Source organism: Aspergillus niger (assembly GCF_000002855.4).
Source record: "Aspergillus niger supercontig An01".
Lineage (NCBI taxonomy): Eukaryota > Fungi > Ascomycota > Eurotiomycetes > Eurotiales > Aspergillaceae > Aspergillus > Aspergillus niger.
This window is the reverse complement of record NT_166518.1, coordinates 1,218,915-1,242,786: the sequence shown is the minus strand read 5'-3', so window position 1 is coordinate 1,242,786 and position 23,872 is coordinate 1,218,915. Positions and strand designations below refer to the sequence as shown.

Below are 23,872 nucleotides of genomic sequence, written 5' to 3'. Positions count from 1 at the left end.
ACAGAACAACCCAATCAAGGGGAAAGCTTGAAAAGAACAAGGACAGAAAAAACTAATGTTACATGCAGAATAAGATGATGCCACCTGTTTCGAGTCGCCATGTTCACCACCCAACTCATCCTCCAAACGCCACGTCGGTTTTCTTTTTGTTGGGAAGCTTAGGTCTTCTTCTTGGCCGCGGCCTTAGCCTTCGCTGCCTTCTTCTTGTTGCTGTTGATCATCACAATGCCTATGAACGTGCCAACCACGGCGGAACCAAGCAGAGTAAGGAAGACGGGGATGCGAATGGCCCAGACACGGGGAGGGAAGAGATCATGGAGAGGGTGACCCGGATCGACGAAGGGCTAGCAAAGTGATTAACAGTTGTCGTAGAAAAGCAATTATACCCAGGTGCGAAGACATACCATCAACAGAGTCCAGGTGGTGTAGTAAAGAAAGATCGCAGTAGCGACCAGGAGCATGGCGGATCCGACGATAGGTCCCAGCTACGGCGCAGTTCAAGTCAGCGTTTTCAAACGTTTCCAAATGCTGTAGGGTAGGACGCGAGTAGTAATACCATAATGATGATGCGCTATCAGGAGAGTTTTGCGTGACAATTGCTGCGACGATGGCGGCTGGTCTGTTTGGCACTTCCTCATCCCATGGCGATAGTAGAGAGCGGCCGGCGCCAGCCTGGCGACTAATCTCTCACGTGACCGACGACGCGCTAAGACCTTTCTTCGCCGCCTCACGCCTCATCCCGATGGAGCTTCAGTTCAACGTCGTGTTCTCTGCGGACATCACGACTGACAGCTCATTCTTTCCTCGGTGGACTGCAAAGGAACATGACGGACCCTGTTGTCTTGCAGTCGGCGGTGCGAGTGCCTACTCCGCCCCCAGGCACTTCCTACTCTCCTCAGGCCTCGGGTTCCCGCAAACGCTCACCTCCCTCTCGGTCTCCTTCGCCGAATCGTCGTCGCTCGCCCCCGGGTGATTCACTAAAAGACGGTGCGGATGCACCGCGCATCGATCCTGAACGCGCGATTGAAAGAGAGCGACAGCTCGCCGAGCGCCTTCGCCAACATGAGAAGCAGGAGGCTGCTCGAAAGCCAATGACGGAGGAGGAAAAGCAGGCTGCGGCTAAAGCAGAATATGAGAAGCTTTTGAACATGCGATCGGGTGGTACCTATATTCCTCCTGCGCGACTACGGGCGCTGCAGGCGCAGATTACGGACAAGACCAGCAAGGAGTACCAGCGGATGGCATGGGAGGCTCTTAAGAAGTCGATCAACGGTCTCATCAACAAGGTCAACGTTTCCAACATCAAGTTTATCGTCCCGGAGCTTTTTGGGGAGAACTTGGTGCGCGGTCGCGGTCTGTTTTGCAGAAGTATCATGAAAGCTCAGGCGGCCAGTTTGCCCTTCACACCTATCTACGCCGCCATGGCGGCTATTGTGAACACCAAACTGCCCCAAGTCGGCGAGCTGTTGCTCAACCGTCTCATTGTCCAGTTCCGAAAGGCGTTCAAGAGAAACGACAAGGCAGTCTGCATATCTTCCACGACCTTCATTGCCCATCTGTGCAACCAGCAGGTCGCGCACGAGATGCTGGCCGCGCAGATTCTTCTTTTGCTGCTTCACAAGCCCACGGATGACAGTGTCGAGATTGCTGTCGGCCTGACTCGAGAGGTTGGTCAGCATCTGGAGGAGATGAGCGGTCCTATTGCCCTGGCGGTGTTTGATCAATTCCGAAATATCCTTCACGAAGCCGACATCGACAAGCGAGTACAGTATATGATTGAGGTGTTGTTCCAGGTCCGGAAAGATAGGTATAAGGACAACCCGGCGATCAAGGAAGAATTGGACCTGATCGAGGAGGAAGACCAAATAACGCATCAGATCGGACTCGATGACGAGATTGAGACACAAGATTCCCTCAATATCTTCAAGTACGATGCCGAATGGGAGGAGCACGAAGAGGCCTACAAGAAATTGAAGGCAGAGATTCTGGGTGAAGGAAGTGATGACGAGGAGGACGACGAAGACGAGTCAGACGAGAGCTCCGATGAAGAGTCGGAGGAAGAGCGGAAGATGGACATTAAAGACCAGACCAACACAGACCTCGTGAACCTGCGGAGGACGATATACCTGACGATCATGTCGAGTATCGATTTCGAAGAATGCTGTCACAAGCTGATGAAGATCTCGCTGCCCGCTGGCCTCGAGCCCGAGCTCCCGTCAATGATCATCGAGTGTTGCTCCCAGGAGCGCACGTATTCGAAGTTCTACGGCTTGATCGGAGAGCGCTTCGCAAAGATCAACCGGCTCTGGTCCGATCTCTTCGAAGCTGCATTTGCCAAGTACTACGACACCATCCATCGCTACGAGACAAACCGACTCCGCAATATTGCCCGCTTCTTCGGCCATATGATTAGCAATGACGCGATTGGCTGGCATGTCATGTCGATCATCCACATGAACGAGGAGGAGACGACATCAAGCAGCCGTATCTTCATCAAGATCCTCTTCCAAGACCTCGGAGAACACCTGGGCCTGCCCAAACTGCAGGAACGCATGCGGGACGAGATCCTGCGTCCCAGCTTCGAGGGCCTCTTCCCACTGGACAATCCCCGCAACACGCGCTTCTCAATCAACTACTTCACCAGTATCGGCATGGGTATGCTGACGGAGGACATGCGCGAGCACCTAAAAAACCTCCCCAAGCCCACGATGCCTGCATTGCCCCAACGCGATGCCGGCGCCGACTCCGACTCCGAGTCCGTGGTATCTCACCCAACCAGCTGCTCAACCTGTACTCCTCGCTCTCGCTCCCGCTCCCGCTCCTACTCCTACTCCCGCTCTCCTTCCCCCGGCCGTGGCCGCAGACGCTCCGTCAGCCGCGGCCGATCCTACAGCCGCTCCGTGTCCGGATCCTCACGCCGCAGCTACAGCTACACCCCTTCGCGGTCCAGGTCCCGATCCCCGGCGCCCAAATCCCGCCGACGCCCCGTCTCATACAGTCGATCCCCCCGCAGAAGATCCTCCGTGTCCCCAACACCCCCTCCTCGCCGGACACGCGATCGCTCCTACGATTCCCGCTCTCCCAGACGCTCGCTCTCCCGGTCCGTCACCCCTCCGCCTCGCAGCAAGCGAGATACCCACGCCCGCCGAGACAGAAGCTACTCCAGATCCGTCTCCCGATCTGTCTCCCCTCCTCCACGTCAGGCTGCCGGAGGTGCCGCTCGGTACTCGGAGTCTCCTCCTCCCCGCCGGCGGGTCGAAAGGAGCGTCTCCGCGTCTCGCTCTCCTTCCCGTTCTCGTTCTCGTACTCCGGAGCGTCGTGCCCCGCCTGGTCGTCGTGCCCCCCGTGATGCTTCAGTCTCGCGCTCGCGCTCCCCTACCCCGCCGCGCGGTGGTGGTCGTCGTGGCGATGCTCCCCCTCGTCGTCGTCGCTACTCTGACTCGTTGTCTCCGTCGCGGTCTCCGCCGCCGAGACGGCACAGGTCTCCGTCTAGAACGCCTCCCCGTCGGGTGCGCGATTAGGGTGGGAATAGGATGTATGTAATAGGTGATAGGGAGAGAGAGAAGAGTGCTTTTAGATGAAATTTTTTGCAGGGTATATGTTTAGGTTTGGCATTGGTTGTTCTATACCGGATTGAAACCAAGATTTTCCAAGTTCAAGGAAGGGGTTCTTTATTTTATATTAATTAAGGATGTATTGATATATACTCATTTCGCCTGGATGTATTGCAAACGGACACGAAAGTATATCATCAGTATACAAGTAAGAGAAATAAGTGTTATCATATGGACTAGGTAGCAGTAGTGATCAGATTACTGCAGTGGTTAACATACGTACTTAGTACTGCTATGACCGATGTAGTTGTATAAGATGGAGACATGAGTTTACAACTACTACTGTTATTATACACTGACATATGGGGAGACTATCTCAGTACTAGTACTGAGTAGTTAGTAGTGGAAGATAGTAGTGTACTGGTTACGAAACCTCCGGTTTCAATAGAGACATAATAGCATCCACATCATCTCTCTCTTTTCATCGACCTGGGTATCTCTATCTATTCATCGTCATCATCATCATCATCCACCACTATATCTAATATCTATCTCTATGTTCATCTCCAAATCCCAAAACCACCAACCCCAAAGTCCTCTATCCACAAACCAACCACACTCCTCAAACTAACACCGAACAATCACTTCTCCCCCGCCTCCCAAACACACCTCTCACACAAACACCAACCCCCCAACGCGCCCCTCGCCCATTCCCTCCTCTCCTTGACATCCAACCCAATATCACAATAATGATTGAGAATCTCCTCATCCTTCTTTATCCCCGCCTCCTGTCTCCTTCTTCCCCCAGGAACCTCATCCCCACCACCACCAGCACCCTTAACCCTCTTCCAAACCGCCCGTTCACTCTCCTCCCTAGCCCGGAACGTAATCTCCCCGCCCCACTCCCACCTGACATTCGGATCACAAGAATGGTTCGCCAGACACCAAAGCGGGTGCACAGCACAGAGCTCCGGGCCACCGTCCCACGTCGAGAGCCGGCCCGACGCAGTGCCCCGGAACTTAGCGTACAGGGTATTCAGGACCCAGGTGTCGAAGCGGGGGAGGGCAACGTAGGGGTCTATTTCCATTTCTTCTAGGAAACGCATTGGTTGGAGGATATTGAGCTGGAAGGAAAAGGGGAGGGTTGCTGTTGGGTCTTCATTGTCATTGCTGCTTTCATTGGTGTTAAGGTCGAGGTCGTGGAAATCGCCCCAGATGTATTTCACTTCAGGGAGATCGAGCGGGTGCAGCTCCTGGGTAGCGGCCATGGCGAGCGTGCGGCCCAGAAGAAGGAGGTAGAGGTAATCAGCCTTGTCCTTGGGGTCGGGGATGTCTTTTCCGATGGATTCGAGGTTCTCCATGAGGCCGCAGACGGCGCCGTGGTAGATGCGCTGTGCGTCGTCGTGGCAGGCCTGCGAGCAGAAGATGGTATCTGCGCAGCCGTCGCAGGCGACGGGGGGGTTGGGAGAGGAGAGATCAGGGAGAGGGGCGTTGCAGGCGTCGCAGAGGTCGTCGTGCAGGCGGTTGGTAGCGGTGAGGAGGGAGGATTCGCGGAGGATGATCTCGTTGGGGGCGATGTACTTCTTTGGCGAAGAGGCCGAGTTGGACAGAGACTTCGTCTTCGGTGGTGGTGGTGCCGTGTAAAGCGGGCAAGGCGACGGCGCGGACTTCGCATTTAGGCGCAACGTCCTTGAGGCGCTCGTTTAGGAGCTGCAAAGTCTCGGGGAACTTGCGGTCCGGTTCGTGCTCGTTCCAGGGATAGAGGACTCGGCGGGCGAAGCCTTGGGCGTTCAGAGCACTAGGGTTGATATTGGCGTCTCCGGTGGTGGTTCCTTGACGGGCTTCGTAGTTCTTCCGGATGATGGCCAGCTGGTCCTTGAGCACAGCTTGCGCAGAGGTATTGCGCTCCTTCTGCGACATGTCCTCTAGGAGCCCCTGTCCACGCACGCAGAACTCAAAGGCATCGCGGAAACAGCCGCAGTCGACCAAGTTGCGCACAAGAAGGGCGTAGACGTCTCCGATTATGGAGTCGTACTCATCTTGTGTGATGGGAGTGAAATTGTCATCCTCGTCGTCGTCCCCCTCCTCCTCAGTTGTTGCGGGAGTATCTGGTGCATCCTGAATCCGCCGTGTGGCGTGAAACTCGCAGCCATCGGGATCGACGACCGAGTCGAGCAGGGAGAGGGCGCGGTATGCGTCGGCGGATGCGAGATCGGGAAAGCCCAGGGTTTGGTGGACAAGGCCTCGTTTGTAGTAAAGGTGCGGATTGTGGGGGTCAGCATAGAGACGAGCGGTGATGTCCGCTCGGTCCTGTAGGGTCTGCATTTTCAATTGCGAGCAGCAATCGAGGTGGAGGCTGAGAATTCGAGGCGCAAGATGGGAAGATGGAAGGCAAAGTGAAAAAAAGCCAAAAATTGGAGGGACAAATGCGGGGGAATCGATAAGGGTCACGTGGTGATAAACTATATTTTCTAGAGATTTGAAGCCCTAGTCAGGAAGACGATCGTAAATTGAGATAACTGGCTACGCTGCTCTGCTGCTATACACTTGGTAAGAATAAGAATGTCCGATAATTTCATTCAATTGCTTTGCTTTTGCCTTCAGGAAACGCCGGCCCATGGCTCCAAAACCGAGATGCACGGGTGTGACCAGAACTGCTGGGAAGCGACCGCGAAACAGACACAGAGAGTGATGACGCGGGTGCTAGAATCTAATATTAATAACATCGACGAAGGTAAAGCTAGAGGTTAGAGGAAGAGAAGGAAATACGAATCCTGTCAACGGGTGCAGTCCGGGTAATAGGCCGCCCAAGACATCTCCCCATTAGTCCGGTCAAAAAGGTTAGATCACATCACCTGAATCCAATGAGTTAGCTTGGCGGGGATGGGAGCTTTTAGAGATGATTTGAATCCATATTGCACATACATTGCAGCTGTTATCATCCAGAACAAGCGTAGCATGTTCGCCTCCTTCGCCCACCGTTACACCATGCCGTTGGTCTCGCAGGGTTGCCGCCAGGCGGGCCAGCATGTGCCTCTGTTTTGTTCGTTAACACAAGCCCAAAGCTCTGTATTGCAGCGGAAAAGCTGAATCTAGGTAAACCTACAGTGATGTATGCTTCGCTCATCCCACCTTGTCGATCTACATCGTTCTGACTCATGATGCGATAACTATCATGCAAGCGCTTGCGACTGCCTAGACCACCAATGGTGCTGACATTCGGTCCCAATCCAAGCGTGTTGGCTGGGTTGTCAGGATCCAAGATGTTGATTCCACGGCGCGCATCCTCCTGAGCGCGTCGATCGGATGAAAAGACCTTGATGGTGTTGTCGATTCCCGAGGCCGCAATGGTGGGTTCATACGGATGACCTGCAAAGGACCGTTGGCTTAAATGACCCTCAAAAATCCAAATAAAATGGCCACGGTTGGGGATATTCTCACCTTGCACAACATTGACTACTTCACTATCACCCTCGAGGATGTTGACTAGCTTGCAGGTTTTCCGGTCCCAGATGAAAATGTGGCCAGAGTCGCTGCCGCTCACTACGTATTCGTCGTCCAGTCCAAAGTAATTGACATCCTTCACGGTCTTTATGTTGCAATGGCCCATGTAGACTCGGGTGTGCGAGGAACAGGGAACATCAACGTCCACGTATTCCCTTTCTCGGGGCTGGAGGCCATATTCCCTGAAGATATGATCAGCAGCCTCGGAGTCGTCACTGTCATCAGCCGAACTGCTCAGGTCTAGATCGAGCTCTTCATCGTCATCATCCTCCTCGTCTTCGTCTTCGTCTTCTTCCTCATCCTGCTCCTCCTCTTCCGCTATGGGAAGGCCAACCTCATTCTCACTGTCATCATCGATGATATCTGGTAATGCCAAAGCAATTTCTTCTTCGTCGTCATCATCGGACAGTGGTGTCTGCACCCCTGATGACTCGCCTGTCTCTACCTCCGAACTCTCTCGAGTAGCAAGATGCGACCTCCGGAGTATTTTCAGATTAACATCGCGGATGGGCTCTTCTTCGACATTAGCTTCGAGATCATTTTGTGATCTCTCGGGTTCCACTTCGGATTCGGAGTCACTTTCCACCCTCGTACGCAGGCCACCAAAAGCCCGGCTAAAAAACGCATAATTTACCCCGGTTCCGGTCTCCAGAAGGACACCACGGGCCACCTTGAAAACCCAGTACTGTGTTAACTGGAACAAGTCGTGGGTACGACTAGGGGGCTCCGTTGAAGTCCCATTGCGCATGTTGGGGTCCGTATCTACGAGGTTTTCAACGGGGTATTTGACAACATTGGCAAAGGCGGCCACGGCGTGGCGCTGAGTTGGGAAGAGGATACGAGCGTCATCATGTTCAAATCGCGAGGCGTCCACATTCACAACAGGTACATCCCCCGCCAGTCTCTGCAGGTAGGGAATCAAGACGGTCTCGATTGCATCTTCATCCGCATTCTCAGCTACCGGAAATCTGGATAGGTTACCTCGGGATGCTGCATCTTTCTTGAAACCTGCCAGAAGAGCCTGGCGACCACCTTCTACAAAGAGTAGTATAGCCTTGATGAAATCGTATCCAAACTGCTCCTTATGATCGACCGAGCGTTCGAGCGAGGCTGGGTGTATCTGTTGGAAAGGCTCCATGTCACGATCTACATCTCCGGGGGTGTTTTGGATTTCACCCCCTAGAACTCGTGCTAATGTGCCTGCAGCTTGAATGAACCGCCAGGAGGTCTGTCGGTTCCGCCGCAAGGTTTGCTGGAAGCGCACAATGTCGGGCGTAGGATTGACAGGGTATCGCCAGGTACGCATAATCTCATCCATCTGTGGGAGACAGATGGAAGCAAGGGTTAGTGCAGTGGAAAAGGACTCGGTGAACGGTGTCAGGTCAGCTTGATTGGAGGTCTCATATTCTTCGCGTAAGGACGTCTCCAGCGAAAACATTGCTTTACGGAGCTTGACCATGTCCTTGGCAATGTGCATGCTGAGCCTTTGCGCGTCATTAAGGACAGACAACCGTGACTGCTCCAGCAACCTTTGGGGGACCTCGGCGTGGTGTTCGGTGAGAGACGGGAGGGGAATGTCCTCCAACTCGCCATTGCCATAGCGGACTCGGAAGGCCAGCTCGCCTTCATCGGGTCGCTCTCTGGGTCGACGGCGAGGTCGAGTCTGATTGCTGCTGGACTGCGAGGACATCGAGGTCCCATTCTGTCGCTTACGCTTCCTAGTCTTAGAGCCTCGGCGCCGACGCGGGACCGGTGTCGTCCGGGCGGAGGTTTGGCGCTTGGACGCATCCTCCCTTGCATCCGGGCTCCGAATCAAATCGAAACTATATATGTGATCGCCGGACCAGCTGACAACCATCTCATTTGGGTTGGCGTCGCTAATCTTACAGGCAGTGATATGGCCGTCATCGCGCGTTTTCATTCGTTGCTGACCGTTAGGGGCGAACCTCCGCACACACCGCGTCGCCTGATCCATCAGCTGCTCACCATGACTACTACTGCCAGGCGAGGCACCCGGATCACCCCTCTCCGCCATCAAGTCGCGACCCAGCATGCGCCTGTCATGGAGGAAGCAGTGAAGGTGGGCCCCGCCAAGCGCAATGTAATGTGGTTGGCTCGGGGAGCACGAGATGGTGTTGAGGTCGAGTCGGTGTTTCTTGTAGGAAATCAGCGGAGGCGGTACGTTGGAGTCGTCGTGGTCCTGTCCCGGTCGAAAAGCCATGTATCCTTGGCCGCCTCGTGGCTTTGGGTAGGCGGACGATGGTTGACGTAAGTCCCATTGGCGAACCTCGCCATCTTCCGAGCAAGTCAGGAAGAGATACGGCGATGATTCAGTAACGATCCGCTTAACCCGATCGGCATGGCTGCGATAAACTCTGACGTTGGTATTCCCCGCATTTAGGTAGCGCGCATTGTTGAAAAAGTTGTTAAACCTTCGGCTCCGTGCAGATGCAGAAAAGGCAGAAGTGGCGTCCACACTGTTGCTGCCATTGCTGGAATATTCGATGTCAAAGATGCGAACCTGGGAATCGCCGGCGCAAGTCACTAGAGTTCGATCGTTGGAGTGTGGCATAAACTTGACTGAGAAGATGTTCGCGCTGTGACCCGTAGCGACGGTCGTATTCAGGGAGAACGGCGCGGTGGAAGATTCGGGTTGGTAGGAATAGATGTTCAAGTGCTGGTCGTCCGAGCCCGAAGCTAGAAGCTGGCCTGACCGCGACCAACTGCGCAGCGTCAGAAGCGATGCATTTTGCCAGAGAGGATCCTCCACTACAAGGATTCCTCCAAGTACTTAAATTAAAAACGTGGCGCAATACTAGCATACCTCAAGGCATTCACACAGCCCGAATGCCCACCCAGTTCGTTCACAATATCCAGGTTTTCCACCCAATCCTTGGATCCATAAATGCCATGAATGCTTGCGAACCGGGAGTCCTCTCCCAATTCCCGGCGCCAGATGCGATCATAAAGCGATTCCTTCATGGTTGGGACGATGAATAGGCGACAGATGGTGGACGATCAGGCGACGCGAGATCGAAGCATTGCGCGCAGTGGAAGTTTGCTGCTGCCACACCTTCAATGACGTCAGACTCAAACGTGCGCAAATCGCGTCGCAAAGCTCACGAGCGTAAGGGTAGACATAAGCTAGTCAGGAGAGGGGCAAGATCACAGTGCCAGAGGGAAAGAAAGGAAAAGAAAGAGGTATGGCTAGTAGGGTCAGTGTCAAAAGCGTGAGAGATTCCAAGAGGAAGAGAAGACAGCAAGACGAAAAAGGAGAGTGAGGAGAAAAAAAGGCTAAGGTGGTGACGGGAGGATGGCGAACGGTCCAGACATTATTATTCCCTCGGGAATTGACAAGTCAAAGGCATCCCTCAACACAACGCAATCAATCAACACCAATAGCTCGAAAAAACATCTAGGGCTGAAAACAGTGGCAAGCAGTGATCGTCAAAGCAAAACATGAAAGAAAAGAAAGGCAGAATAAAAGTGGGGTGGGCTGTAGCGTACCAGCAGTAACTGGGGTTCGTTGGGGGAAAGAAGATGACGGTCTATGCAAGTTGACAGTGGGTAGTATCGTTGGCACTTTGTCGTACTTTTCTCCCGTTAATTGGAGAGGAAGCGGAAGTAATCAGATCGAAGAGGACAGACAGAGCGGGCACGAAAGAGAGTTGTTTTTAGAGAATAATAAAGAAAAACGAGAGACAGAAGACTTGCGGGAAGAACAAGCAAGCAAGAGGGGAAAAGGAACCACCAACTGCTCAGCTCCACCGGGGCCAGATTATCGGGGGGAGGAAGAGAACCACCAGTTCAGGTCACAACCACGTCAAGCACTGCATAGACTTTGGGACTCATCACTGTTGGTTCATCTTTACGAGTCGAAAAGAAAAAAAAATTGAATTAAAAAGATATAATAATAGTAAGAAGAATGAAAGACGCAGACGAAGTAGATAGCCCCGAGCTAGTACTTTGCAGGACACATGCAGTATGTCTCCAATTTTGGGGAGAGGAAGGAAGAGAGGGAAAGAATTCCGGACGATACAGGACTGGACTTATATAGCACTAAATAGTTACTACTGCTGCTACAGAGAAAACTAACTAACTAACTGTCACCTACTCCTCCATCCTACAAGGAAAGTCATCCAATGACCCTCGTTCCTTTCCTCCATTCTCCCACAGGATTCCCGAGCACATCTAGTCTTACCCATTCGGGAGAGTCCCCGATCGTCGATGAACCGAGTCGAGAGTGACTCCAATGCACAAGGGGAGGAGGGCCAGCGCCAGGAGGTGCATTAGATCCCACAGTAGTCTGTTGGGCTCCAGCTGCGAAGGTGTGTAGCTGAAGCGATAGGCATCGTTGACCAGAGGCAGTTACACCGCTGAGAGTGGAGCCTGTCTGCTTGTTCAGTTGAACTGAGTGGTGGATTAGAAAGGAGGGAGGGGAGGTTACTACTGTTGGCTCTAGACGAAGCTTGACCGGGTTGACTAGGGTAGAATACCACCCGAGGGTGTCACTCCAAAAAAAAAAGTTCGAAGATCCAGAAGCATCAATCCCGTTCCAGTTCTGGTGATGCTTCGGAAAGACCAACGGCGATGACGACACCTCTCCCCACGTTGCTTAGTCACTGACCGCGCTAAAATGGGGAGTTTGGCGGATGGCAGGATTCAGTTGTATATAAACTGAACCTCGTGTCAGAAAGCCGGTCATCCCATCCTCCTACTCCCCGGTTAAGAGCAATTTACGCAATACACTCCCTGTCCTCCCTCTTACGCCTCGGAGAATCGATCGTCATCTACCCCTCACATTCTCTCAGGGGAGCAATAAAGAGGTGAATCATTACTATTTACCTCAACAGTATCTATACGCGAAGGGTGAGCCTACATCGGAGCGCTCCAATCCCAGGTCTGACAAATTCGGCCAGGAAATGGACCGAGAAGAACCTGTTTCCTCCTCTTCTCCTTAGTACATTGGGCTCATCACCAGACACTGGAGGGTTCCACATTCAACCCAACCGATCTGCACGGATGTGCACAGCGTCCGCGGAATAACACAAGGCAGAGCTTGATGTAGCCAGCGGTCAAATCAATCATGCTTGTCGCGAGCCGAGGCCTGCGCTGCTGTAGACCTTTTTCCGCGGTGAAACATGGCCATTGGTAGCACAGATTCACACACAGCGCAGACCGATTTTTTGGAGGGGAAAAGAACATCTTAGACTGTCATGGAACATGCAGACAACAGACACCCCGAACACGGATGAGGGGATCTAAACCTAGGCCATTGCACTCTCCTCCTCCCTTTCTCCCTTTTCGTCACAAGCGCGCGACAGGCCGCTGGTCGGGCGAACAGGTTTGCCCCGGCCGTGTCCCAAAAATCAAGAATTAAGGTGGGATGGTTGAGCTTCTAGAATCTCAACAGGCCACGATAACCGGCCGTAGTATCGTTAAGCACCCCGAATGTTGTCCGGCCGCTGGCCAGAAGCCGGCTAGGAAGGGCTAGCGCAAAATTTTGGCGAATGATTTGCGCTCTCGTTGAAAACTGGACTTCTGCGAGAACCGGTTTTTGGGCCCTTGGATGACACATGCATGCCTGGCTATGCAGACGGTGCCTGCGAATCGCTCCCATGGTTCGAATCCGCTTACGCTAGTAGATCCGGCAGAAGCAGCAAACTGCATGCCATACCCCTGGGGAAGATAGGGTTTAGCATGGGGTTCAGTAACGGATCAGGTTGACCGCGACAAGTAACTCTGCAGTTCAACCTTCACTGCAATTCTTCGCAATTCTTCGGCATACAGCACAAAGTTCATGAGTTCAACGACGGCCGTCTCCACATTCCAACTGTTGGGCGCTTCTGATCATGTGCCTGATTTGCAGTCAATTGCCGGGCCAGCTGACTAACCCACTCGCGCTCTGACTTTACGACGTCGCTTTCAATCTTACGGATCGTGTTCAGCTCCTCAACCATCATGCTGGCCATTTCCTCCAGACCCTTTGCTGTGCGGAACAGCGCGGAGTCGCCTAAAGGCCCCGGATCTCCATATCCAAGAATGTCCAAGCTCTGCAGCTGTCTCAGGCACAGTTCAAGCTTCATGACCAAAGCAGATGTCTCGTCCCGCCACCCATGGTTCAGAGGATCGATAAAGACCACCTGGTCCAAGTTGCGACCATGATGAAAACGGATTGTCCGGATCTCCTCGACTCTTTGGAACCAGACTTCGAATTCCTGGACAGCCACTGTGTGCCGGCCGTCCAAGTTGTCGGATAAATTGTAGACCTCCTCTGCCACCTGAGAAAGTATGCGGATCTGCTCTGCAAAGCCTCGTTGTCCATTGCGCTCACGCGTGTTCTCAAGCCAGTGATGCAACGCATGCCCGTTGAGCTGTCTCTGGTACTCCTTCTCATCGGCCAAGGCCGCTTGATAATCGCCTGCCACCAAATTATAATCCCTCCGTAGTCGTGCTTCCGCGGTAGTCTCCCATTCGTTGTGCTGTTTGCACGAAGACAGGTGAACCAAACTCAATTGTAATAGCTCTGTTTGTAGCGCCGCAATCTCCGGCCAAGACGAGGGAAGTAACGAAGAATCCGCATCCACGGCGGGCGGAGCTGCCGCTTGTGTTGCAGTCGCTGGCTTAGCCACCTTCTTTGGGGAGAGCGGTTGTTGATAAGTCGAGAGCTGAGCCCGTGACCGTACAGTGGCGGAGGTAGGGAAAGGCGAAGGAGGGTCAACTTTTCTCGGAGATTGACCCCCCGAAGGTGTCGCGATTCCCTGGCTGCGATGCCGCGCATGACCTCTAGTCACTGTCGGTGTGCTCGAGCTCGGGGCAGCAGGCTGTCTGAGAGAAGCCGACCGGGCAAGTCGCGGGGGCGGAGGCATATCAGTTTTCTTCGGGGACAAAGGCGGACCATTCTGTCTCGAGAGTGTCTCGGTTTTCTTCGGCGATAAAGGCCGTCCATTCTGCCTCGAGGGTATCTCCTGTTTAACCGGCGATGATGGACTCGGAGCAACAGTAGGCCTTCTTGACGAGGCAGAGGTAGGCTTCAGAGGTGCGGAGGGCTTTAGCGGGCTCGGTCTGATCAGGCTTTGGCGACGGGTTATACCGGTATTCTCCTGGGCGGGCTGCGATTGCGGAGCCTTATCCGAGGCCTTGCTAGTCCTCTGCGCTACGCGGGGTTCAGACGGTTGTTGTAAACGAGAAGGTCTTGTCGCACGTCCCTCATCGCGAACAGGCAAAAGACTCTTGCTCCGAGTCACGAGGTTCTCAGTGCTGGTCGCAGCACTGGAAGATGTGCTGGTTGCTGATGTCGAGGTCGTGGATGCCGGCTTACCCGTTGTTGTTGTTGTTGTCGTTGTCGTTGTGCGCACTGTAGTAGAATTCTGTTTGATGATGATAACAGACGTCAGTAGTGTTGGTAGAAAGGGAAAGCATGCGAGGGATGGTGGCTCTCAGGCGCTAGGGGGGGGATGGTGGAATGAGCTACTAACAGATGCGACACTAACCTGTTTGCGGGGCTCACGAAGCGAAAGGGAACGCGTTGGAATTGGCATGATTGCTGAAGATCAAATCATATGTGTGTGACATTCGACTAGGTAGCTATCAGATCAGTCCAAGATGGGGCCTCGCCGGGGAAAATAGATACGCTGCCCGGAAACCGTCGTTGTAAATAGACGAGGCCTGAGCTCAGCTGAGGACGGCAGGTCCGTGGTTGCCCGTCTTGCGGTGAAGTTCCGCTTCCCCCAGGGCAAAGCTTGGCACTGCGTCAGGTGGATCGGGCGCATCTGCATGGACAGCTATCATTCATTCACTCCCTACATCTATCTACATGGATACTTCAGAGATAGGTGAAATTGCATCTCACTAATTAGTACTAGAGACAAATAACTGGAATGATGATTACTGGATCCCCGTCAATCGTTCAATTAAGACCCGTCCGTGATATCAGAAGGATAACGATAACACAAACTTTTGGCAAGTCTAAAAGAAACTCTCCAACAGATAGAAGATAAGAGGCAATGAACACTTCATCCAGCCTTGAACGTACGTGTTCCTGAGCCGTGCCCCCCTTGCTCTGGTAATACAGGTGGTCGAATGACAGTAAAGCCCAGGGGCCCATTTTGAGATTAGTTGAATCCTTCCGTAGCCTCGCCATGACTCTCTCCTTATCCTTCACCCCAGCCATCATATCGAAGTAATTTCGTACCAATTTCTACCCATACGTTACAGGCTTCCACGTCGGGGGAAAGCGACTCCCTCCACAGCCGCATTATCGGTGAACCAGCTCACCTTCTCGCCACCACCCTGGTTGACGAGAGTGGAGGGCAGGTCTCTCCCCTCCTCGGCGTCGAAAATCTGCTTCATGATATCCTTCTTTCCACCGCCAGTAGCAACAAAGGCGATGTTGAGGGCATGCGTCACCACGGGCAAAGTCAAGGTAATGCGCTTCGGGGGCGGCTTAGGAGAGTCGCTGATGGCAGCCACCCAGGCATCCTTCTCCCGCAGCAATTCGTGTCCGGGGAAGAGACTGCAAGTGTGGCCGTCGGGGCCGCATCCCAGAAGGATTAGATCGAAAACGGGCAGCTTGACGCTATCCTTGGCGGCAAAGGAGCGCATCAGCTCTTCCTGGTACAAATCCGCCAGCTCCTGCGGGTCTTCATCGTTGACGTGATCGGCGTCGATCGTGTGCACGGTCGGGGCACCCAGCTCCGAGGGAATCTTGTTCAGCAGCTCTTCCTTCAGCAGGCGGTAGTTGCTGTCTTCGTGATCGAGGGGCACGGCGCGCTCATCGGCAAAGAAGATGTCCCACTTGGAGAACTGAGCGGTATCTTCGGGGGATCCATTTCCAGGGGCCAATAGAGCTTGGGCGAGAACTTTCGGAAGGGAGCCACCAGAGACTGCGACGCGGAATGTGCTGTGACGGCTGAGGGCCGAGTTCTGACACCGCAGGACGTAGGGCCTCAATTGCTGGGCCAAAGCGTCGTTGCTGAGGAAGCTGTAGAGGTTGGGGGCAGATCCGGCCATTATTACGGCTAGATAAGACGTGGGTGAGATGAAAGGTGAGGGGGGAGATGTAAGATGGGAAAATTCACGAGTTGTAGGAAGAGAAGAAAGGGTAGTAGTAGTAGTATTCTCGGTCGCTGGCTAGCTAGTGGTGGTGGTGGTTGTGGTTTTCGGTCAACAGCTTCAGGCGGGGTGTGGCGGGGCAGTAGAGGAGACGCTGGAAAGACTCCGTACCTGCCGAAAGCGAATCACAACCCGGGCGCAACTGGGAACACGTTCCTGCGCCATCCACAAGCCAGTCCAGGAAACCCCCATCATCATTATTATTGTTTTTCTTACAGCATCATGATGTGAAAAGCATTATTCCTTGGGAGATAGGGAAGAAGAGGGGGGGGAAACCCAATCTTCGTCAGGAAGACGCTAGTGACGGTCGCTTCCCATGGATTGACGAGTCACTCGTTACATAGTCGGTTTGTCAGTTGATACTGTGGTTTGTAGTCTAGATAGTCTAGAATTGCGCGATGGTCAGTTGGGGGGGGGAAGATCTGGCAGTCCCAGACCCTAACCATGACGTCGTTGTTGATGCCATAACACGGGGTGGTGGGAAGGGAAGCTCTGTTGCAGGAACGAGCTCAATGGACTGTAACCCGCTCGACAAGAGGAAGTCTTATCTCGACCCTCAGGCTCGGATATTCGGCGAGGTTCTCTCTCGCTCGTCTTATGCCCTCATCCCACCTCGGAAGTTTCTGAAGAGACGGGAAAACTGAAAAAGACACCACTGTTTATGAATTGCGGATATTCCCTGTTTTGATGCCTCGTCCGTTCCTGGTCTTTCAATGGAGGGGAAGCAAATACGAAAGAGAACGGATGCATGTGAGATGATGTCACCGTAACGTCTCGCTGTCTCGAAGCAGCAGGAACTGGGAAGCTTCATCTGCTGACGAGATACTCTCCTACTACGACTTGCTAACTATCCACTTCTGAACTAGTCTAGTACAGAGTGTTGCTAACTAAATAACTAACTAATTAACTAGTGAGTTACCGCTGCACTGTGACTAACGCCTTACCGATGGTGATTGGCAGTGTTGGACCCTCGGCGGTTGAACACCACCACTCAAGATGGAAAGAAGATACAAAGTAACTAGATAGGACAAGTCGTAGGCACTGACGTTTTAGTCCTCGTGCATTACCGCCAACGGGGTGCGGACCGGATGCTCACGCGCGATTACACCATCCTGCAGATGCCAGAGGAGAGTCCAGCAGTAGGATGACCTCCATAAGGCGATGCTGGCACCCGGTGACTACCCTAAACTAGCGGTATCAGTGCATCGGTGCAGGTCGGCACCACGGCAATGGCCCTCTTCTTTTTCCTTCCGTAAGAGCCTGAAGAAGATGTGGAAAAGCCCGGAAGTCAAGCAAGCCATCCTCTGAATCGCCATGGAAACAGAAAGAAAAGCGGCCCTCTTGAGAAAGAAGAATACATGTGCCTGACTTCCGCAACACCCGGTAGCGATCGTGAGTATGGTATCAATCTCAATACATACATTGTTTCCATACGGCCAATGCATGGGTCCGGGGTGATAGTTTTACGCACGGTAAAGTATGCAGGTTTACTTCTTTTGTCTGAGGCCGTGATCCTAGTCCCAGAGTACGTCAAAATTCCCATAGGCCATCACTCGTGGCTATGTCCGTTTGACAGAAAAAGACGCATGGGCAAGGCATATCAGGTGACACGGACCTGCCGTGCATCGTTCCCTCTGCACCAGACGACCTGTCTTTCCAGTCCCCGTATGCACAATTGGAAGACTATAGGATGTGGCTACTGGTTATACTGCTGCATCTGGAGCAGCAGCCAGCATCATCCTTTCCAAAGTGGGGTTGAAGAGGGGAATGAAGTACAGGTGGAGTGCTGTATGGATTGCTAGGTACAGACAGCAAAGCGTTCCGGGGTGGTGGTTGGTGGTTGGGGTCACCAAAGTGAACATCCGACTCAAAGTCCATAGCTGTCATCATTCCCATTCTTGGCAATTAGCCGTGATGCTGGGATGGACAAGGCATCTAGTAGTCTGTAGTTGCAGGGCCATCGCGGATCGGCGAATTACCGGACACTACGAAACTAGAGAGAGATCAACAAAAATAGCACAAGAATCTTACCCCGTACATAAGCAGAAAATGCCTCAAGGATCTCACGGTCCTCAAAACGCACACGCACGAAGGAAAAAGGAGTCAAGCATCTGCGATGCTGGACACCGCAGGCATGGATCCGAGGCCAACTAGCTCACTCCGTCCCCTCCCCCAAATGCATGGCAGGGTAGGGGAACGGGAGTAGGGATTCGGGGTTTTCGGCTTGGTTTCCTTTTCCCCACTGTGAAGGAAGAAGAAATCGACTGCAGCTAGCTCGCTAGCCACACTTACCAAGACAAGCCGGCTTTAGCTGGGGGCACCCAAGCGCAACTCAAGATACGAAATGAATCAGGTATTTTTGCACCAGCATCCAGCAGCCAGCCTGCTGGCGAGGGAAAAAATGGATCAGACCATCCGCTAGCCCCCGGGGTGCAGCAACGACAAACGACGGCGCAGAGTGAGAGCACGGAAACGGGTTCCGTTGAAAGCCGAGTGACGGGCGATCAAGGAATGTCCACTGCGCCCGGATGGATAACTCAGAAGGGTTGGTGCTACTGATTAGTTAGGCAGCTGGGAAAGGCCCGAGCCGGTAGAACATTCCTATGGTCCGTATGCCTACACCGATATTGCATCAGGAAGATGAAATTGTCCAAATGCCTTAAACCGGACAACATGGATCGACTGCCCGATAAAACCTGCGAGGAATGATGGACATGGCGACTGGAGGGGGTCCTTTCATGTCTGACAGAAGAGTCTGAAACGCCCGGGGTGGAGCCCGTAACCGCCTCGCGAGTCACGGTATGCAACACAGCCGCAGGCCTTTGCACGAGGCTGAGGTAATATTAGCGAATGGTGGGTTCATGCCTGACCTTTGTACGGAATTCTTTGATGGTAAATTGACCAAAAGGGACCTTTTTGAAGGATGAATAATCGACAGGGTTCTGGTTGTCATGGAGAGATCATGATGATGATAGCTACGATCCATGGTCTGCCAATCGCAGACTGCAATCGATCTTCCGGAAACATGACCATGGTAGATTCCTGGTAGCGCCGTACTTCCGACAGCTTGGGAGACCCGAGAAAGGTATCATGGTTCACCCACTCAGCATCGAGTTTGAGGACTGACACTTGTTCAATGGAGGTTTAGCTGGGTTAAGCAGTGACAGGGCGACAGGCAGCCACAGAAAAAAAAAAAAGGAACCAGGGCACCAGGGTACCCCATGGTCCGCCAAGGTGAAAATGGTCCACTTAGTATTCTCATTCTCAATTTTCACCTTTTTTTATATGCCCTCGCAAAAATTCCAATAGACCCATATCTCGTGCGCTGTATGGACTCAGCATGACTAAGGCATGAAAGACAGTGGGAACGGAACGGTGGAGGTGGTGGAGGTGACCAGCGAGGACGAACCGATACGCCGATTACCGGCCGTTCGGGCTCTCATTTGCTGAACCACAAGTACAGCAAGGCCACGAGTGTTCCTGAGGGAAGAGGAGAATGGCAGATCGAAACCGGTACCCAACCGTCCAGGCGATCGCCCCGGACGACTCCATCCACCAGGATCAGTCATGACGACACGACCCTCGGCTTTGGGAGCGAAGCACCAACGAGAGGGAGAAAAGCGACGATGGGCGGACGAGGGGTGGTTGACGCAGCCAAACCAAGCCTCGCTGGCCTGCATGTGAGGTATAGGCACGCGTAAGTAAAAGTACAGTTAGTTATAGGCTGGTGATGATCTAGTAGTTAGGTCAGTCCTGTGGCAGCTGCACTATTAACAGAGCCAGAATAAAACCAGAACCCTAAGAGACTACATACGTAAAGTAGTGGCTTGTAATCTATGCAGGATACTGGGCATTGCTTGACAATTGACCGACAGGACAGTTGAAAGTCAAAAAGTAAAATATAATAAAGGACAATGAATTAAGATCACATCATTATTGTCGACCGATCTCTAATCGATCGACTCTACTGGTCCCCGAATAACCATAATGCGACCGGGGAGGGCAGGAAACTCAAGGCAGGAAAGAAACGGGTTCAGTCAACGCACCATTGGATGGTGTCTGTAACCGTCTGGTAACTTCCAGCATGCCCTGGTACCTCCAGACGACCCGGAACTGAAATTACGGCCAAGCTGTGAGACAAAACCCGACCAGAGCAGAGCAGAGCAGAACAGGACAGGACAGGACAGGACAGGACAGGACAAGACAAGACAAGACACACAACTTCCCCCCCTCTCAACAGGTTCAGGTCATAAGAGTCGGCCACCTCTCATGTCATGGCATGTCGTCGTTCTACAACATTCTGAGACCAGGATATTGACATCGTCATTCCATCGCAGAGGAATCCGGCCTACATACATGAAGGACTGATCCTCGCCTTCCCTCCTCCATCTCTCATGGTTGACATCCTCCAGATTCAACTCTGAAACTGGCATCCACATTCCGTGCAGCAGCAGCAGCAGCTTTCTCCCAAGAACTATCGGCTGCCTTATCCCTCAATCGGTATTAATTGCTAGCCTCATTCTTATTATTAGTCTCTTGAAGTTCGACCGTCCCCCTGTCTTGGGTCGATTTTATTTTTAAAAGAGAGACAAAAAAAATCACTATTTTTTATATATATACTTTTTTTGTTTTTTATTTTTTTTTTTTTTTTCGCCCTCCGCCAAACGCCGCCTCCTCCTTTCCCCTGTGCCTCGTCAGAAAATAATATAAAGGACTATTATTTTACCCAACTAGCTCAAGGCCGGTGCAAAACAGGCGCGGAAAAAAGTGGATCGATCTGACCCTGAGCACTTCGCTTGGCGCTGGGCTCTGGTAGTATAGATACCTTTCAGTCACTACTTCCCAACCCAGCTCGATTCTCCGGTCACTCCTTTTTAACTCTTCTGCCTATTATTTCACGGTCGTCTGGAACTTATCCTTCCTCCTTCTTGTTGTTCCTTTCACACGTGGTCAATATCTGCTGCCTACTAAGCTACCAAAGCTACCAAAGCTACCCGGGCACTGTCAGAACCATACAACGCTATCGCCGTTGTATTCCCGTGTTTTCCCAAGACAATCTAATCGACTCCGCCACCCAGTTGAACGTGCCTAAATAACCACTCATCCTCCCCTCCCACCCCCCCAATTCTCCAAAACCATTTTCGACCTTTTTACGGTCCCCCATATTGCAGAACTTTGGATATCGAAATTGCGCTCAACTTCACTGGCCACTACAAAGCTCATCTTTTTTTCTTTCGAACCCTCAACCGGAGCGGAAAGGAGAAGATGAGCTCTTCCTCGGTGCAAGTTCAACCGCAACCTTCCGGCGCCACAAAGGGGGTCACTTCCCCGACAGGCTCGACCCCCGGCTCCATGAATTTCGACATTGTGCGCTGCTCTCGCTGTCAACGATCTATGAGTCTCGAAAACGAATCCTCTCCCGGCGTGGTTCGTTTCGGCATGAATTCCTACTATTGCAGTCGCTGCGCATCCATGGTCGGCTTCATCCGCTGAAGCCCTCAAATCGAACTAGCCAACCAACCCACATTTCTTCACGAAGTCAAGGGAACGAGAGAAGGAACTACACCACTACCACTGCCACCGCCGACAAAGTGACACAAATTTCTCGTCCGCTCGACCCCGGTTTCAGCTCGATGGTGGGATCCCGCAACGGGCGAGGGGGAGCGAAATAACAAAGCCGACTTTTGACGTGACAAACGCTGGTTCTACACCTTTTCTTCGCCTCGCCGTTTACTCAACCCAACAATGCATTACTCGGGACCAATGTTACTGTGCTGGCACAGATTGTTGATTCTTTGTTGTGTTTGATTGAGTGAGGGTTTGCGCATGTTGATCCTGTACTCCTGCGTCACCCGTTTTCCCCATATGGATACTAGCTATTGAACCTGGTTGTGTTCCTCGGTGCCCTGCCGATTATTTCGCAAATTGGCGCGACACATATGCCGTCGCAAAGCAAACATACAAACCAGCGACTGCAACGATCGAACCTCCTTACCCCCCAACCCCGCAACGCGCCCTACATTACGCGAATATTAAATTCAACATGTGGAATTGGGATGTGTATTGGCGCGGGGCCGCGTGGCGGTGTCACCGACCAGGCAGGGGGGAGGGGCGAGGGGCGAGGGCTGATGATGATGATCATCTCGTTGAGCAGAGTCCCACTCTCCATGCGAACAGCGCTCCGCTCAATGATGATCATCCAATTCCTTCCATCCCCGCCACTCGCACCATACCGCACCGAGGAACTTTCTGCTGTTGAAATTGGAGATACCATTACTGTTTTGTGAAATTGATTTGAAAGAATTACTTGCTTGCTACCTTAGCCTAGCCTACTATGATACCCTGCACTTGCTTTATCTTGATTTGTTATCTGGGAGGGGATTTATTTGTTTACCGTTTGGGTTCGATTGTGTGAAAGACGACACAAATGATCTACATACACCATACCATGTCTTTGTTACTCCCAACTCCTCAATCTCTGCAATACCATACACAGATATAGTTATATTAGCGAAATATCCCACCTCATTTTATCTACCACACCACAACCTCCCTACCTAATACAGTAGTACCTACAAGACACCTCCTGCAAGAAAGTAGCAAGCAACCATAATCAATCAAATCTCCCATCTATCTCAAATCAAACATCAACCCCTACAGTAAACCCCCCTTCCTCCCTCACCCGAAACCCATCCGGCATGCAAGAATGACAGATACTCAAGCACAATGATGCAATTAATCCCCAGATTCTAATTCATAATTCCAATTTCCCCCCTTCCCAGCATGCAACAAATACGTACCATCCTCCTGTGACAAACATACATACATACATACATACATACGCACATAATCCATGCGCCGTGCCAATCGTAATGTAAATCCCGAGAGCCTAAACCCCGGAAGAAAGATAGGGAGAGAAACAGAGAAACAGAGAGACGGGCGGGCAGACGGGCAGGGATGGGATCATCGGCTAGGATTGCAGGAGCCAGGTAGAGTACTTAGTTCCTTTTAGATACTAAGATACGACATATTACTTATTTAGTTAGTTGCTTCTTACTGAAGGAAAAAGTGGACTAATTGGGATTTAGTGTGTTGTGCTGTGCTGGTGCTGGTGCTGGTGCTGGTGCTCAAGCCACGCGCCGTATGGCCGGGGCTGAGGAAGGATAGATAGATAGGAAGCGGGATGATCCCGCTGTTCGGAATGTTTGGTGGTTTGTGTTTCAGGTCTTACTAGTTATCTTCTACTACTATCCACTAAGAGTTGAGTGGTTTTGGTAGTGTTACTTTCTTTGGTATTAAAATTTTCATATGGTTTGGAGGGTCACTATGGTGAATGGACAGCATAGTCTTATTCTCTCGTTCTCTTTCTCTCTTTTATTTGATTTTTTTTTTCCCTTCTGCCCCTGCTGCTGCTATTACAGGTAATCTGGTCTAAACGCTGGGCAAAAAGAACTAAGAGACTAAAAGCGCACCGGTTCTCAAGCTAGCTCTGACTAGCGTTAAGCGGAGTCCAAAATGTGAGTACTGAGCGTACTCCCTGTTGGGTTAGTAGCATGTAGATACTGAGTCCCTACTAACTGCAATTGTCAGTAGGTGGTGGTTTAATGGTTGGAGTTGGTGTCTACCCCGTAGTTCGTGTAATGCCCAAACCCCGTAATTCCTAGGATTTTCTCCGTATTTTGGCGCCAAGGAGGGGGGGG

At 52.3% G+C, this 23,872-nt stretch overlaps 6 protein-coding genes across 6 annotated transcripts; 1 reads left to right on the top strand and 5 right to left on the bottom strand.

Annotated features, from left to right (window-relative positions):
• Positions 1-158: 158 nt before the first annotated feature.
• Positions 159-461, bottom strand: An01g05200 (uncharacterized protein; the record flags this gene model as incomplete). Its single annotated transcript, XM_001388908.3, has 2 exons — positions 159-344; positions 405-461. 2 exons carry the CDS (start codon positions 459-461, stop codon positions 159-161), a joined length of 243 nt encoding a protein of 80 aa, XP_001388945.3.
• A 363-nt stretch (positions 462-824) lies between these two features.
• An01g05190 (uncharacterized protein) lies at positions 825-3,521 on the top strand (the record flags this gene model as incomplete). Its single annotated transcript, XM_001388907.1, has 1 exon — positions 825-3,521. One exon carries the CDS (start codon positions 825-827, stop codon positions 3,519-3,521), a length of 2,697 nt encoding a protein of 898 aa, XP_001388944.1.
• A 532-nt stretch (positions 3,522-4,053) lies between these two features.
• On the bottom strand, positions 4,054-10,040 carry An01g05180 (uncharacterized protein; the record flags this gene model as incomplete). Its single annotated transcript, XM_059747983.1, has 7 exons — positions 4,054-4,057; positions 4,224-4,945; positions 5,136-6,016; positions 6,236-6,257; positions 6,480-6,590; positions 6,661-9,781; positions 9,883-10,040. 7 exons carry the CDS (start codon positions 10,038-10,040, stop codon positions 4,054-4,056), a joined length of 5,019 nt encoding a protein of 1,672 aa, XP_059599664.1.
• A 2,816-nt stretch (positions 10,041-12,856) lies between these two features.
• An01g05160 (uncharacterized protein) lies at positions 12,857-15,234 on the bottom strand (the record flags this gene model as incomplete). Its single annotated transcript, XM_059747975.1, has 4 exons — positions 12,857-14,428; positions 14,552-14,604; positions 14,692-14,830; positions 15,094-15,234. 4 exons carry the CDS (start codon positions 15,232-15,234, stop codon positions 12,857-12,859), a joined length of 1,905 nt encoding a protein of 634 aa, XP_059599663.1.
• A 35-nt stretch (positions 15,235-15,269) lies between these two features.
• Positions 15,270-16,070, bottom strand: An01g05150 (uncharacterized protein; the record flags this gene model as incomplete). The annotated part of the gene is made up of 1 exon (XM_001388904.3): positions 15,270-16,070. The coding sequence occupies one exon, from the start codon at positions 16,068-16,070 to the stop codon at positions 15,270-15,272; it is 801 nt and encodes a 266-aa protein (XP_001388941.1).
• Positions 16,071-19,516: 3,446 nt separating this feature from the next.
• Positions 19,517-22,446, bottom strand: An01g05140 (hypothetical protein; the record flags this gene model as incomplete). The annotated part of the gene is made up of 12 exons (XM_059747966.1): positions 19,517-19,846; positions 20,239-20,302; positions 20,529-20,653; positions 20,839-20,862; positions 20,955-21,059; positions 21,167-21,229; positions 21,327-21,669; positions 21,737-21,853; positions 21,927-22,007; positions 22,058-22,078; positions 22,168-22,188; positions 22,268-22,446. 12 exons carry the CDS (start codon positions 22,444-22,446, stop codon positions 19,517-19,519), a joined length of 1,473 nt encoding a protein of 490 aa, XP_059599662.1.
• Between the last annotated feature and the right edge of the window lie 1,426 nt (positions 22,447-23,872).